The sequence below is a fragment of the Brienomyrus brachyistius genome, chromosome 3 (genome assembly GCF_023856365.1).
Source record: "Brienomyrus brachyistius isolate T26 chromosome 3, BBRACH_0.4, whole genome shotgun sequence".
Classification (NCBI taxonomy): Eukaryota; Metazoa; Chordata; class Actinopteri; order Osteoglossiformes; family Mormyridae; genus Brienomyrus; species Brienomyrus brachyistius.
The window spans coordinates 37,273,557-37,290,141 of NC_064535.1; the positions used below are offsets into that span (position 1 = coordinate 37,273,557).

The window sequence follows — 16,585 nt, forward strand, 5'->3', positions numbered from 1 at the left end:
ACGGTATAAACCTGACGTCAGCAGAAAACCAAAAGGACACACCGCAAACGCCAGGTAAGAGTCAGATACGTTTCAGGATCTGAGATTCCAGGATGCCATTTATCACCATGGCGACAGAACTGAGGTGTGACTGAATGGGGATCAGGTAACCGGGGAAGAGACAGGCCATCTTGGGGTGGGAGGGGGAGGCAGCAGGGAATGTTCTGTTTTCACTGATACCGCCAAACACGCCTAGGTGACGGCAGGAACGCGAAAGACAAGGCAAGCTGAAGTTCCCCGGCCCTCGCGGGACTGCAGCGAGCAGGACGACTGGATTACGACCCTCACCAAAGACTCTCACGGGGGATCGGGCTGAGAGTCAGGATGTCAAACCGGGAGACTTAGGGTCTCAAGGAAGAGAAGGGGCTGTGCTCACTCTAAAGAGAGGGAGGGAAGAAGGGAGGAAGAGAGGGAAGGAAGGTGGAAGAGAGGCAAGGGGAGAGAGAAAGAACGAGAGGGAGGGATGGAGAGGGACGGACGCAAAGAGAGAGGAAAGAAGGAGGGACTGAGGAGACGCAGGCAGAGGATAGAGGGAAAAAGATGGAAAAGGGTAGGGGAGGGAGAAAGGCAGGGAGGGAGAGAGAGAAAGGGAGAGGGAAGGAGGCAGAGAAGAAAGGAGAGAAAGAGAGTGAAAGGGAGGAGGGGGGAAGGAGAGAGACAAGGGATAGAGGGGTAGAGGGATTTAGGGAGGCAGAATGCGTGACAGACAGGGAAGAAAGGAGGGAAAGAGAGGGACAGAGAGAAGGAGGGAGAGAGTGGAGAGAAGGCGGGGGAGGCAGCTCTCACAGCTTAATTACAAAACAGACTGCAGCTGAAAGGCTGAGATAGAGCCTCTCTGATATGCCCCCCCCCCGCTCTGCCCCACGGCCTTTCCAGGGAGGATGGGAGGGAAGGCAGTGCAGAGCAGGGCCCCCCCGGGGAGTCCCAGAGGGCACGTGCCGCACACCACTCCACTCGAGGACCCGCCCCCCCACGGGCACCTCTCAAAAACACACCAATGGCTTCATTCATCACGGCCCTGGGGTCGAATGAACCGAAACCCCGGGATTACACAATGGGAGCCTGTGTCCCGGCCACGCCCAACTCCACCAGGAGTCTCCCGGCGAAACAAACGGCGCTCACGGAGATTTACCGCACGCCTGCTGCACCGGAGCAGCCAGGGGAAACTGGCACAACTCCACCCACACAGCAGGGGGCGCCATTCCAAATTGGCCAGGAGGCGGGAGGCAGCAGCAGCACCCAGAGGGACACTGTGTCACGACATCATCACATTATAAACGGCGACCCCGGCCCCAGTTACCGGCTCTTCCTGGGAGAAACCCCGGATTACCAGTGGGACAAGCAACTGAGTAAAATGGTAAGCAACCATGGAGCCTGTGCTGAAAACAATCACGGAGACCGCATGTAATTCAGAGACCCACAACCGGGTGGCGGGGGGGGGGGGGGTGACTTTTACAGTTATTACAGGCAGTGCCAAGCCTGCCTGCAGCAGGGTGTCATGGGGCAACTGGCAGGTGGCTGGAGGCTTCATCACATTTTCATTTTGTCCCACCAAAGACTCCACAGAGGTTCATCGAGTCCCGGCCGGCAATGAGTCACAGCTGGCAAGGAGTCACAGCTGGCAGTGAGTCACAGCCAGCAAGGAGTCACGAGCCCCAAGTCCTGGTCAACCGGAAGGGCTGGGGAGCAGACAGCATGGCTGCCATGACGACGCGGAATGACCTCTTCATGCAGGAAGACCACTAGAGAAAATGAAACGAATCCTGATGAAAGCAGCTACCCCAGGGACAGAGCAGCGACGACTCAGCGGTACAGCGAGGCAAGTCTGCTCTGACATGCATCATGTGACCAAAACATCGACATCCAGGACAACACAAACCTTTCACCTAAAATGACATTTGTTATCAGTGTAGATCTAATAATTCCACCACTATAGCCACAACAGCTATGATTACTGTCATTCACCACTAGGTGGTGTAGCAGTTAATGATAGGAACTCCTATGCTGAAGTTTGCCATTTCAAATCCCAGCAAGGGATCAACCAAGTAATCTACTGAATATTCTGAAAAAGCATTAAGTAATCCTGTATAATATAATACAATAAATACATTGCGGTTGGTGCAAGGTAGGAATCAGCCAGTCACTGCAGGGAGCACACTCCGTCACACGCAGGGCGAGTTCAGGCACCCCGTCGCACGCAGGGTCAGTTCAGGCACCCCGTCACACGCAGGGTCAGTTCAGGCACCCCGTCACACGCAGGGTCAGTTCAGGCACCCCGTCACACGCAGGGTCAGTTCAGGCACCCCGTCACACGCAGGGTCAGTTCAGGCACCCCGTCACACGCAGGGCCAGTTCAGGCACACCGTCACACGCAGGGCCAGTTCAGGCACACCGTCACACGCAGGGTCAGTTCAGGCACCCCGTCACACGCAGGGCCAGTTCAGGCACACCGTCACAAGCAGGGCCAGTTCAGGCACACCGTCACACGCAGGGCCAGTTCAGGCACCCCGTCACACGCAGGGTCAGTTCAGGCACCCCGTCACACGCAGGGTCAGTTCAGGCACCCCGTCACAAGCAGGGCCAGTTCAGGCACCCCGTCACACGCAGGGTCAGTTCAGGCACTCCGATCACTTAAGCCGCATGTTTTTGGACAACACCTCCCTCGCTAAGGCTGAGCCATGGCACCCTACATAAGAAGCTCGTTTCCGTCACCCATGTCAGCGATCTTGGTCTTTCGATTACTAACCAGACCATGCGACCACAGGTGAGCGGAGGAACATCATTCACATTTATGTCAGAACTGTCTGTTCTTGTTTGTCCGGGTCTCAAAGTGGAAAGTTCCAGAAAGAGGACATGCCCCCATGTCCTCGTTCTGTGATGGAAAAGCGCTGTAGGCAATGTGGACTGGCGAGGCAGGGCGGGGGTCCCGAGTACCACGCAATCCGCCGACAACCTCATCTCCCGTTACCCCCTTCCGACCTCCCCACCTGCAGCGCCAGACCATTCACACAAGGACGATAACAAAGCAATCAAACTGACATGGTCGAGAACGTTGGCGGAGGGCCACCTAACGCCCCACGGTCCAGGGAGCGTGCTATCATCCCATCCTCCATGTGGGACAAGCTTGCCGTTTACTGTGGGAAGGATTCCACTCACGGGGCCCCCAGCCCAAGGCTGAGAGTCCTTATTAGTGTCATGGAGGGATGTTTGATCTAATGGGGAATGTCCCTGGGGACCTGGGGGGCAGACCGAGAGACAGGCAAACATAGGCAGAGACACAGAGAGATACAGATCGAGACAGACTGTCAGACAGATTGACATACTGACAGAGGCAGACAGAGAGGCAGACAGAGAGGCAGACAGAGAGGCAGACAGAGAGGCAGACAGAGAGGCAGACAGAGAGGCAGACAGAGAGGCAGACAGAGAGGCAGACAGAGAGGCAGACAGAGAGGCAGACAGAGAGACAGACAGATGCAGACAGAGAGACAGACAGATGCAGACAGAGAGAAAGACAGATGCAGACAGAGAGAAAGACAGATGCAGACAGAGAGACAGAGAAGGCTGTTAACAAGTTAACAAGTCTACCCAGACGCAGCATCACAGGCTCCTGTCTCTGCCTGAAGACTCTTCTCCACCCCCTTTCCCAAGATTCCCTCCCATCATAGCCCACGCAGCTGGGGATTAACTCCAGGAGATTCTGGGGAAAAGCCAGGGGTGTAAAGCCAGCACAACCGCAGATAACAAGAACTTCATCATGGTACTGGCCATCCTACCCTGCCTCAGTCACAGTCACGGTCACGGTCACAGTCACGGGCGTTTCCAGAGCTCAACACATCAGACCGCGCCACGTTTATGTTGCCAGACACGTTGTTCCCTATGAGGAGGATGCACCTTGACAACACATCAACCCACATAGTCGATATCACACAGAGACCTCGATTATGTGGTTGCGGTACATTCACTCATGTTGGGGTAGGGGGATGGGGAGCGGGGGGGGGGGGGGTGGCGAATTGCGTCTGACTTTCCTTAACCTTTCAGAAGAGGGCTGGTGGTGTGTGACTGAGCCGGATAGGATGCTGTAATCGGCAGGTCGCTGGTTCAAATCCCATAGCTGGCAGAGTGACTTCAGCAAGGCCCTTAACTGCTCCATGGACCGGCTGACCGTGCTTTCTCAAAATGGAAGATAAAAAGCATTTGCTAAATAAATGCAAATCGCTGTTATTTCCCGACGCCCATATCCGCCGGCTGAGGAACCCTGAAAAGGGCACTGCAGAGAGTGCTGACGGTTCATATTTATGGCCTCTCACTCATTCCCTCAGAGGAGAATTATTAATAAATAATTAATCAGCACTAATCAGAGCCATTGCAGCCTAATTAAGCGAGGGAGCGGTAGGTGGTGGAGTGCAGGGAGACGGCGCCGAAGGAAAGCCCGGGGCCCTGTGTCATAGAGCAGCTCCGCAGCTGCCTGGGGTCGTTACTCACAAAGACCCCTGTGGGGCCCCCCCTTCACTCACCCAACTCCTCACTCTAGTTACGGCTGAATTTACGAGCACAGTGGCTCAAATACCCCAGTGGTTTGGTCAGGGAGCCACCCCCCTGTCTGCAAGAAGGCTCATTTTTGTGTCCGTCCATCGACAAAGGGGTAAAACGCAGGGAAGAAAGTAGCGGGGGCCTTCAAATCCCCCCCCCCCCCCCCCCCCCCCCGCCACACACTCAAAGACAACGACTACAAAAAGGGTTTCATGAACAAGAGGACCGAGCCTGCAGCAGACAGGGAGTCGAGCAGATTTTAATAACAGAATAAAAATCACAGCACAATGCAGGAAGCCGAGGTGCAGGGAGACGGCGCCCTCCACAGGACACACAAAGCCACGCATCACAAACCAGACAGGCAGGGAAGGGATTAGAAAGAAATGTCTGCTTCCGGCAAGGGGGGATGTTCGAGGAATATTACAGAGAAGAGAAAAGATCTGCTTGGCCTCGCTGTGGGGACCACAGACAATAACGACTCTACATTAGGGGCAAATCATTCATCCATCCATTTTCCACACCTGCTTGTCCTACGCAGGGTCGAGGGGGTCCAGAGCCTATCCCGGAGACTACAGGCACGAGATAGAGAGCACCCAGGAAGGGGCGCAAACCCATCGCGATACTATGGTAATCATAGTAACATTCCAATAAATATCAAGCAGTTGGAGACCACATATGATCTGAAAATATCTGACTGTCTCGGAGGGGAAAGGATGCTTTAAAGAAGCTGAAGGGGCATTTAGCGCGTCATATTAAAACACGCGTATTGCGGCAGACTAGTGGGATGTTCAGCCCGGGCGGTGGTCCAAGGGTAGTCTCCGAGCAGACCCCCCCCAGTGGACAGCAGCGAGTGTACAGGGGGGTGGTCAGGGCACAGCAAGGCCTTGAGAAAGACACAGTGAGCAGGTCCACAAAGGACGGGCACGCAGTGCGCTGGCGAGAAGCCCGGAGTCAGCCCCCCCCCCCCCCCCATCGTGCTCCCCGCACGCACACCGTTTCGGATTTATTATCCTCCTGAGGAATGGGGTGCTGGGATTGAGGGAGGGGGTACTAGCAGCCGGAGGAAACAGAAGGAGGATTCCCGAGTCCCGCAGGATTGTGGGGATCGCCCTCAACACCCAACGGACAGACGTCCGTTGCAAAGCAGAGAGCAGGAAGTCCAGGCCATTAAGGCAGAAATCAAACAGCCGCATCTCTGACTTTCAGTTCTCATTTCAATCTGTATCTAACAGAAAACCAGTTCTGGAGCCCCCGGTACAAGACCGAGCAGTGCCTGCACTATAAATCAGCCCCCCAAGCCTAACGTGCAGCGCGAGGGTGTCGCATGATATCCTAAAGCTCAGCGCACTGCCTGCGAGTCAAACTTCCTCACGGTCGTCAGATGGGGCCACGCCCTTGCTCTGCAGTCGACAAGCCAATCGGGAAGGCGCGTGTGGGAGGGGGCAGGGAAAATCACAGCGGACGGCCTTTATCCGAAACAGATGGAGGGACGGCCCCTATCACTGCAGCCTGACTCTGAATGCTTCTACTATGCACCCCCACCCGCCCCTCCGCCCCACAAGTGCTACAGCCCGCCGACAAAAACAAACAGACGTCACACTAAGAAAAGCATCCGCTGGCTGTGAACCGGGCCCGTGCTTCCTCATTCAGGGGGACGGTGACGGCAGTAACGTGACACACAGAGTCAGATGGGCCATTAGCAGCTCAAACAGGCTCTCCAGGCAGACGGCATCTGCGCAGACTGGAGAACCGCTGACGTTTCGGGTGTCGGGGTTGAGGGGAGCGGCAGCCTCCGACGATGACGAAGGAGGACGCGCATTTCCCGGGGATTCTTTCCAGGAAGGATTTGCCATTCCCACAGACGAGGGCTGACCAGGAGAGAGCGGAGTCCCGACCCCCTCGCGGAAACCCGACCCAGGGGCCGTCCACCTGCTTCACACGCTGCGGGATTCCCGGGTTGGGCGTCACGTGTGATATTTTTGGATCTGGATGGCGATATGAGAAGAGGAGAGGAACTGGCTTCCGAATAACTCGTACAGAGAGGCAGTACTAACCAAAATAAACTATTTGATTTTTTAGGATAAATCATGTCTTGGACTCTTCTCACACTCCTCAAACAAGGAGTCTGAACTCGGTTGGCTTATTTTATGCTTTAATAACTCACGACTTTTCGATATTATGCTTTCTTGCTCAGCAGAACAAACAGCTGCTTATTACACATGCAATATAATTAACACAAGAAACTAACAATGGCTGACGGGTTGTTAAGGCAGCACCCAATCAGATCATGGCAAATTCAAAGCCACACCCACACTCACAGCCACACCCCCTCAGGAGTAAGACTATACGAGGGCATGACTTACAAAAAACAGCAAAGGAAACAAGAAAACTGACATCAAAATGCGGGGGCCACACCTTGAAGAACATCCAATATAACACAAAACACAACCATAATCTACTGCATCCAAATTATCACCCAGAGACTGACCAACTACCATTATTACCCAGGGCGTTGCTACATGAATAGGGAACATAATCATTCCACAACAACTCATGTAAACAATACATATAGATCATCTTCATATATCGTACTGTACAAAAGTCAAAGCCTGTCAAGGGAAATTCAGAAATATGTATATGGGTACTAAGTGAATTTTTGCTCAGAGCTAAAAACATAATTTAACATTAGAACAAACAAATTAGGGGTAAAGCAAACCCTTTACTTCCTGTATGCTGTTGGATGGCTGTAAGAACATCGCTTCAGGTCACAAAGATCTCCTCAAGGGCACCCCAGCCATTACACTTATTCGTTAGGTTTCATCACCAACTCACTTAATGCATTAATTTAATTAAGACAACTAAGTATTGATTACCCATATGAGGTGTGCTAGTGCTCGAGTCAAAAAATACATCAGTGTATTGGATGGAGACTGCAAGTACTGGGGTGATTTTATTTCATTTAAACATCACTGTCTTTGGCTGCCGAAGACTTTTGCACAGTGCCGTGCACACAGACATCCAACGGATTCCTCCCAGAGATTCACAGCCAGTAAAGATTTTAATTCGGAAATCCACACAGCCTGAACAGCGACGCAAACACATTCCAAGCGACTACGGTGACGGCCGACTCCAGCGAAATGTCTCGCAGCAGGTGAGATTCCGTCATGGCGCCTAATAGCGGATTAATGCTCATTAACACAGACTTTACTGACAGCAGAGCGCAAATCCAAAGTGTCAAAGTCAAACAATTCGGCGCGAGGAGAGAAACTCCGCTTCGGATCCAAATGCTGCATCCACTGGGGCCCAGACCTCAGAAAACACGTTCCACCATACTCACTGCCCCTCCCCCGCCATTTCCCACTGGCTTCCTTAAGTAGCATTTTATGACACATGTACAGGATGTGCTGAGGCCACGCCCCCTGAGGTCACACCCCCAAGGTCATGCCCCTGAGGCCACACCCCCAAGGCTATACTGCTAGGCTATTCAAGACAGGTTGAGACCTGACCTCCAGGCAGACAGTATGAGTCAGCGGGGAGCACAAAGTCCTCCTGTAAAACCACAGTGAACGCCATAAAAAAATGAAGGGCAGAGAGCACAGCATGGTGGCTGAACGTGGGATCCTACACAGGGGCATATACAAGGGGGCGGGGACAGTGGTCGGGCTGAAAGCTGATTGGCCCCTGGATTGCCCTCTCTCCCATCGCTTACAAATTCAAAACACATTATTACATAACGATAAGGTTGGCCCCCCCATCTTAATACAAAATCCTAGGAATCGCCCCTGAGCCTTGAAGAAACATTCAGCTGAATTATGGGTGAATCGTGCATGAATGCATCAGCTGACATGATTCATTCAACATCAGAATAAAGAGAGTGGGCTTTTAAGGAATCCTTCAAGAAATAAACCGCGACGAATGAACCAGACAGGAACAGACAGAGCGGGAAGCTCCAGACGGTCGTCCACGCGACGATCAATCCGGCTGAATCCGGGAATCGATTCAGTTGGATACACATTCTATGTAAAATACCGCCGCTGACAGACTGCATTCCGTTTTAGCCGCCATACCTCCACTGAGCGCCACTGCTCTCAGGATGCGTCCTAAACTGAGCTCAGTGAATCCAGGGATAGGCCACCTGCTCACTGCCACCCAGCCACACGTCTGAACTCTCTCTCTCTCTCCCTCTTTTTCCTTCTCTACCTTTTTCCCCCGTTTCATGCAGTATTTTGTATAACAGACGAAGTAACGGATTGACTCGTCAAGTGCCTTGGGGCAATACTGCTGAGAAAGGAGTTATACAGAAACACACTGAATCGAACTGAATGGAGCTAAACGGCCGACATGTTACCGACAAGGCAAAACCGATAACCTCAGGTTAAGAGGTTAGGAAAAACGACGAAGTTCACCTAGTCGTCTAAACCACAAAGTAAAGAGGGGAATTCAGTTGCTCGTGCCACCTAACGAGGAACGCTGAAGAAGAATGTAGTAATTAGATTAGAATCTAATTACAATGTAGGCCCAGGTCACATGGCCCATGGCAGCGAGTGGGGGGCAGAGAGGGTCAATCGGATGGGAGCAGGATGGGGAGGGAGTGTCGGCTGGCAGGAGGACCGTTCAGATAGATTCGAGGCCTAGAGAGGGACACTCAACTCCAGGAAGAGAGTCTCCCCATCGTAAAAATCAGGCTAAGGGCTTTAATTAGCAAAAATGACAGAATTAGGATGAGCGAGTATAGCAGTGGAGGTCAGACGGGGTGGGGGGGGGGGGAGTCTAAGCAGCACATGGAACAACTGTCCAGCCCCATGTTTCACGTGGGTTAGAAGGTGGCATCTGTAAACCAAGAAGCTGTAAAAGGCCAAGAGGAGCGAGGTGGGGACATCAGCGAGCGCGCATTTAAAGAGGAGCGAGGTGGGGACATCAGCCAGCGCGCATTTAAAGAGGAGCGAGGTGGGGACATCAGCCAGCGCGCATTTAAAGAGGAGCGAGGTGGGGACATCAGCCAGCGCGCATTTAAAGAGGAGCGAGGTGGGGACATCAGCCAGCGCGCATTTAAAGAGGAGCGAGGTGGGGACATCAGCCAGCGCGCATTTAAAGAGGAGCGAGGTGGGGACATCAGCGAGCGCGCATTTAAAGAGGAGCGAGGTGGGGACATCAGCCAGCGCGCATTTAAAGAGGAGCGAGGTGGGGACATCAGCGAGCGCGCATTTAAAGAGGAGCGAGGTGGGGACATCAGCCAGCGCGCATTTAAAGAGGAGCGAGGTGGGGACATCAGCCAGCGCGCATTTAAAGAGGAGCGAGGTGGGGACATCAGCCAGCGCGCATTTAAAGAGGAGCGAGGTGGGGACATCAGCCAGCGCGCATTTAAAGAGGAGCGAGGTGAGGACATCAGCCAGCGCGCATTTAAAGAGGAGCGAGGTGAGGACATCAGCCAGCGCGCATTTAAAGAGGAGCGAGGTGGGGACATCAGCGAGCGCGCATTTAAAGAGGAGCGAGGTGGGGACATCAGCGAGCGCGCATTTAAAGAGGAGCGAGGTGGGGACATCAGCGAGCGCGCATTTAAAGAGGAGCGAGGTGGGGACATCAGCGAGCGCGCATTTAAAGAGGAGCGAGGTGGGGACATCAGCGAGCGCGCATTTAAAGAGGAGCGAGGTGGGGACATCAGCGAGCGTGCATTTAAAGAGGAGCGAGGTGGGGACATCAGCGAGCGCGCATTTAAAGAGGAGCGAGGTGGGGACATCAGCGAGCACGCATTTAAAGAGGAGCGAGGTGGGGACATCAGCGAGCGCGCATTTAAAGAGGAGCGAGGTGGGGACATCAGCGAGCGCGCATTTAAAGAGCAGCATCCCGGACGGCTCTTCTGAAACGTGGGTGAAAGGTGACCAAAACTCTCAGAGGTGACGCTGCGGGACACCATCCATCACACTGCGAAGGTGCCATTAGCCGCACGGCATGTCCAGCACCGCCACCACCAAGCACTAACCAGCCCCCCCCCCCCCTCGCCCTGGTGACTCACTGAGCAGAACCTTTGTCCAAACCAAGCAGTGGCCTCAGCTGTCATCTCTGGACCCAGTCAGGCCGGCAATGCGGGAAGAGACCCGATTCACGTCTGCTATAACCATCACAGGGAGCACGTCCCCACATTACTGTGAGAGAGGAAGCACCCCTTAGTACTCACCAGAGGGGGCTCTATACACAGAAAAGCCCCCTCACAGCCCAGGAAGAGCCCACCCCAGACAGAGAGCATCCCAGATGACCCAGGAGGGACAGAAGGCACTGCCAAAATGACTCTCCCACAGCCAGGGTCTCCATTAAAGGTACAACCTGCCCCGCACCCTTCCAGGGCAATCCACACCAGCACGGAGGGAATGTGGGCCTGTGTCGGGTGAGTGGGGGGCGCGGGTGAGGGACAGTGCGTTTCCTTGCCGTATTTAGCCCGATGCAGTAAAAGCAGGATCCGTCTCCTTGGTGAGGGAGGGGAGATTTGTAAACTGTTTATTGTGCAGCTGCCAGAAAGGAACAGAGGAGACGTTTGCCCCCCACCCCCCCCAGTGAGTGGGGACCGGGCCAGGAGCTGCAGCCTTTCCATTCAAGTCTCTGTCGTTTGTGATTTGAACATGCCACACGCTAAGCACAGTGGCGATCCAGAAAAGGGGCAGGGGTGGGAGTGCTGACTGGGCCAAGGCAGCATCCCAGGACCCCCGAAGGGCTGCATTTCAGCTGCACAGCAAACCCAGCACCTTAAAAGCCAACAATACCCTGGAGGGCAGCCACAGTGTGCCCCCTACTGGTCCACACACAGGATGCCCCCTCTGTCACCTCCGACCGCCAGCAGGCGCCCAACATGGCCGCAAGGTTCCAGGTGTGAGGGCAGACAGGTATCCCAGCCCAGCTACAGCAAAGGCGGAACACGGCCTGCCATGCTGGGATTTCCAGGCTTGTGCGCCAGTCTTTGGGGGGGCACATACCTCTCCGAAAGCAAGTTTCAGGAGAGCAAGTTTGACAGCGTGTGAAAGGCCAAACTCTGCACAGCTTTTAATGACCATTCATCCGATTAGGGTCAGTGTGACCCAGAGCTGATCCCAGGAAACATGGGGTGTCAGGTAGAATACACACTGATCAGCATTCTGATCCATCTCTCTCTCTCTGCCTCTCTCTCTCTCTCTCACACACACACACACACACACACACACACACACACACACGGCAGAGCTTAAGAGCTGTGTGTTCAAACAGACTCAGTGAGTACATACAAACTTCTCTCACATAAAGTGTAAAGTGCAGAGTTAAAGAACTGTGTTCACAAAAACACACAGGTGTTCTCTCTCTCTCACACACACATGGCCCCAGAGCTGAATTCCACATCTGTACCAGCTAAGCCACTGCGTTGTTCTTCTTCAGCCACTAGACCTTGCGAAAAAAACACTACTACAACCTTCAACCCAGAGAGAGTCAGCACCCAGCCTTCCCCACTTAGTAACGGGGTCTCCGCGCCAAACACCCGAGACCTCACACCCGCCACCACCCTGGGGATCGCAGCCCGCGTCCGATGCGCTCTGGATGCTTCGCACGCCGGGATCCGTCCGCCGACTGCGGCTTCCACGCAACGGAAAATCTCACGGCAGCAAAAGCGGCAGCCGTTCGTCTGACAAAAGGAACGAGTCCACCCCTGACATCCACACCCACACGGTGAGGCGGATTAACTGTCACAATCGCACAGGTTAGCAATGATTAACCCGGCAGATACCGTGCACAAACAGCGGGGCAGGTTAATAGTTTAACCACCTGCTGTGCCAACTGAGAAACCCCGCGAGGGTACGCCGCACAGAAGCGGGGGGGGCAAACCAGATACTTTTTATTTTAACCACAATGCATCACTTTCATAGCAACAATTAAAGCGCTTTCTGAAGGTACGCCGCAGCGGTGTCGAGTGTCGTAGCGTGAACGCGCCTCGACCCCGCGGGTATGAGCTTGGGTCGAGACCCCAGTACAGGCGGGACTTGGAGAGGCTACTTCGACAACAGACGGGCTCGAAACCGATGTGAGATTTCCTGACAGACGGGGATCGGCGCCGATCCACAGAAACGAAAACTAGAAACTGAGCTAACGTGTGGAAAACAGAGCGGTTGACAGGTGTAATGACACCAGCCCGGAGGGATTGAGGCCTCCCCCCCCCACAACGAGTAGAGCCTGTTTAGCAAACAGCCACAAAGAGTCACACACCAGCATGTCAAGTTACGCATTAATGTCAGAGAGTCAGTGTAAAGCCAGGCCATTTGAAATACCCACCATTATTCCGAATCAAAGGGAGAGGGCGGGGGGAGGGGGGTCAAGGGGAAGCTTGAGGGGGGTAAATAACAACACTGGGAATGTCCCTGGAGCGCTGACTCACTTGATGAAGCAGCGGGCTCCTTCAAACGTGAAGCCCTCCTCCCATCCCGTCGGTAGATCTAGGCAGGAGACAGAGAGAGACGCAGATCAGAGGGCTGCGGGGCCGGAGGAGGGGGGATCCGCAGTATTTATCCCGACCCCCCCGCTCCCCCTCCCCACCCCTGCAAGGCGCTTTAACGCCTGCATTGTCTGCAGGCGATCTGCCCGAGACTCTGCGCAGGCACCACCGCATGTCCGCCAAGTTATGCACACCGATACACACATGCTCAACTGTGCACTAAAACCACGGGGCAACTCGACTAGTTAAGCAACTAGTTAAGCACAACCCGTCACCCGGATTCCTCTCATGCACGGGCGCGAGCGAGTGAGGATCGGCTTCAAAACTTAACTGGCAAAACTGTAGCGAAACGTAACTTTTAAGGACTAATGTTGGTAAATAAAGCGTCGAGCCCCGTACTGCTGGTGAAGCACTTCGGAGATGCGTCGATGTGCCGCAGCAGCGCTGCCCCCGACGCCGCGGACTCGGCACACGTGGATCCCGGGGCACCCGGAGCGCATCGGGCACGTTTACCTGCCGTTTTCCTGTGCCCGGTGATCACGGCCTCGCCACTCACTGGATGCAGCCAGGTAGTACTCTTTGCTTCTTCACTGTTGGTAAGAAACGAACAAAAAAAGTGAAAACCGTATTCAGTGGCCCGCGTTGATTCAATCGAGGCAAATGCATCCGAGGCTTATATCCAGTTGATATTTACTTGATGAAGAAGACGCGTCCGTCCCGTTTAACCCCGTAACTCCATGAAGACGGGAGGCAAGACAGCCACTCCGGGTTCGGATCCGCCGCCATGTCTGGCAATCTGCTGGAATTGAAGTGCGCGTCTCCGCGCAGACCGCTCGTACACAGAAACCCTGGCAACGGGCTCTGGGAGCGAGCGAGCGGGGCGGGGCCGAGCGGGGAAGGGCGGGACCGAGCGAGGAGTAGGGGGTACAGTGGAGCGGAGCTGCAGGGTGGGCGGAGCCCGCTGCCGAGGGGCGGAGCCAGGAGATCGTCTGGGACGCGGGGGCGTGCTTGTGAAGCGTGGGGGCGCCCGGACAGGCGAAGGCTGGTCAGCACGGGCGTGTCTGCCCTCCCGGGACAAGCGGCCAAAGGTACAAAGCACAAGCCGAGTGGAAACACAGAAATGCGCAAAAAAAGGCGTGCCGCTCCTCTCCCCGCTTACTGTGTTCAGAAGCACATCAGCGCACGTATTGTTTGCTAGGGTATGAGTGAGATTTATCAGCCTAGTTAACTCAATACCAACTTTAGGTGCTGTGCATATACAATCGTAAACCACTTCCCCTTAATAATCTGTATGAAAATGATTGTATTACTTTACAGTTGATGTACTATATCCTAACTAATACAGTACATCAATTATTTCTAATCCCTAGTTCATGTTATGTATAGTTTGGAAATAGTTTAACTTTCTTTTGCTATGCTAATAGAAATGTTATACTGAAATTTCCGCTTCGGTGGTCATAATCTATTTTCAGACCTCTGCATGAATGTGGTCTGACCTCCATGGCTATAACTCCATTCAACGAATGGAATCCGAATCATCAAACATATAAATGAATAATGTCACGTGATACTTCTGATCCTGGCTGGCGGCTGATCTGCAAAATGAGTTAAAAATATACATTTTAAAAGGCGGCCAGGAAACGATCTGGGCAGACTATTCGTGTTTTATTTTTTCCAATTAAAAAGTAATAAATAAATAACTGATGTTATTAACCGCTTTTTATGTTCTGTGCTCTATTCGCTTTGTTTTTCGGGAAGAGGCCCTGCAGACGCCGCTCAAGTTTAATAACGCACTAAATAATGAATTCCAATAAAGGTATCAAACGAAGTGCCGTAACGTTGAATTTATTGATCCGTACAAGGTGTGCGGGTCTGAGTTTCTATTTGAAATTCGTCGTGAAATGGTTCAGTAATATCCGTGTTTCATTAAAACAAAATGATTCAGCAGAAGGCGAAATTATATCTCAGAAATTCTGTATTGAACCTGTCTACAACTTTGAGGCAAATATTTTTGGATTAATTTTTTATTTGCAAACTGACACATTTATGCATTGCGCACATCTCTGAATTCACGAGTTTGATGTAGTGTGCTGGTAGCTGTCAGTTGACTCTGTTAATTTTGCATGGCGAGAGAGTTTGCTGATATTACTTCTGTCCGACCGTGAAGGCACTTTGCATCCATAATATGGAAGAAGATTCATTACTGTGTTGACGAAGTTTCAGCGTCCTCGGTGCAGTTTTTGGTGGGAGAAGCGGAATAGGGGAAGTACACGACAATGAGCAGAAGTACATTATTCTGCTGAATAGGGGACACCAAACCGCAGATAAACATTTCTGGTGATAGGGACCAGACGTGTGTGTGTGTGTGTGTGTGGGGGGGGGGGATTTCCCTTTGTCCAACGTGGTCTTTGTTTCTCTCATCATCCCCTGGTCATGGTGGGCGGATCTACAATGATCAGACGTACGATGCTTCCCAAGGGGACGCTAAGAATATCATTTGGTCTGTGCCGCCTCTTAATGGACTTATCCAAACGTGCAGCAGCTGCTTTACTAGTATCGCTAAATACAAGAATATCTACAGCAGTTCAGAGGTTTCCCAAATGTGTGTGTGTGTGTGTGTGTCTCTCTCTCTCTCTCTCTCTCTCTCTCACACACACACACACACACACACACACACACATTTGGTAGGGTTAGGGATATTAGTTCTTAGGTTATTCTCATCATAGCTGATAAAAGGTCCTTCTCTTGGGCATGCTGTGGTAATGAAGGGCCAGGCCTGTGTATTATGGGATAGATTCTGTACTACTTGTATTTGAATGGTAATTGTTTTGTGTCTGGTTGCAGAATCACCCTCTGTGATGAAGCCTCGACCAACTACATCATTTCCCCTGGAGTCCGTAGCTTTTAAACCAAGACTAAATACATAATAACAACGAAAATGCCGGGTTGTTTTCTGTTTATAATATACAGCAGCACATATGTGATGTATAGGATTTCATGATGGAGTCATTCTGAGTCACAGCAAATGTGTTTGGGAGGATTTTAGTGTGAACACTGCAGCGTTGTGTGTCGGTGTTTAGCAGCCCCCCACCCCAGCCCGCTCGCTATATGTGAGGGCACTTTCGTGTGCGATCCAGGGCAGTTAGCGAGCTGGGTGCCCTGAGAACGCTAATGAAGCCGAACTGAACCCTACGCTTGATCTGCCGTTTGATCTGCAGGACTGTGAGCCGATCCCCTCCTCCCCCACTCCCCAGAATCTCTGCCGGCATCTGTTTCTTAAACATGCAGCAACCGCCCCCCCCCGACATACACGTATGACACCCCCCATGAAGGCGTGCATGATGACTGGAGTCGATAAGCTGTTACGACCAGTGACTCCTGGTTGGATCCCTGGTTGAAAAACAAACTTCCTGGCTGAGCAGTTTTCGGAGCAGTGATGCTGAGTCACACGGCCCCCCTGTGCCTGGTCACGCTCATGCCCCAACCCCCCCCCCCCCCCCCCCCCAGCCCTTGCTGAAGCAGTGTTTTTTGATGCAGCGCCACTTCACACAATCCAGCCTCTTCATCACC

The 16,585-nt window shown here is 52.9% G+C and overlaps 1 protein-coding gene and 1 long non-coding RNA gene across 6 annotated transcripts in view; one reads left to right on the forward strand and one right to left on the reverse strand.

The window, feature by feature from the left end:
• The window catches only part of plekha5 (pleckstrin homology domain containing, family A member 5), a 60,783-nt gene extending 46,933 nt beyond the window's left edge, over positions 1 to 13,850 (reverse strand). For all 5 annotated transcript variants that reach the window (XM_049006884.1, XM_049006883.1, XM_049006882.1 and 2 more), the window contains exons 1-3: positions 13,710 to 13,850; positions 13,529 to 13,605; positions 12,959 to 13,016 (exon numbers count right to left, since the gene is read on the reverse strand). In XM_049006884.1, coding sequence (XP_048862841.1) covers positions 12,959 to 13,016; positions 13,529 to 13,605; positions 13,710 to 13,801 — 227 coding nt within the window. In that variant the 5' untranslated portion in view covers positions 13,802 to 13,850. The remainder of the gene's footprint in view (positions 1 to 12,958; positions 13,017 to 13,528; positions 13,606 to 13,709) is intronic.
• Positions 9,390 to 10,527, forward strand: LOC125738189 (uncharacterized). The gene is made up of 3 exons (XR_007396753.1): positions 9,390 to 9,789; positions 10,258 to 10,296; positions 10,336 to 10,527. It is a non-coding gene; the product is annotated as an uncharacterized LOC125738189 (long non-coding RNA).
• Positions 13,851 to 16,585: the final 2,735 nt, after the last annotated feature.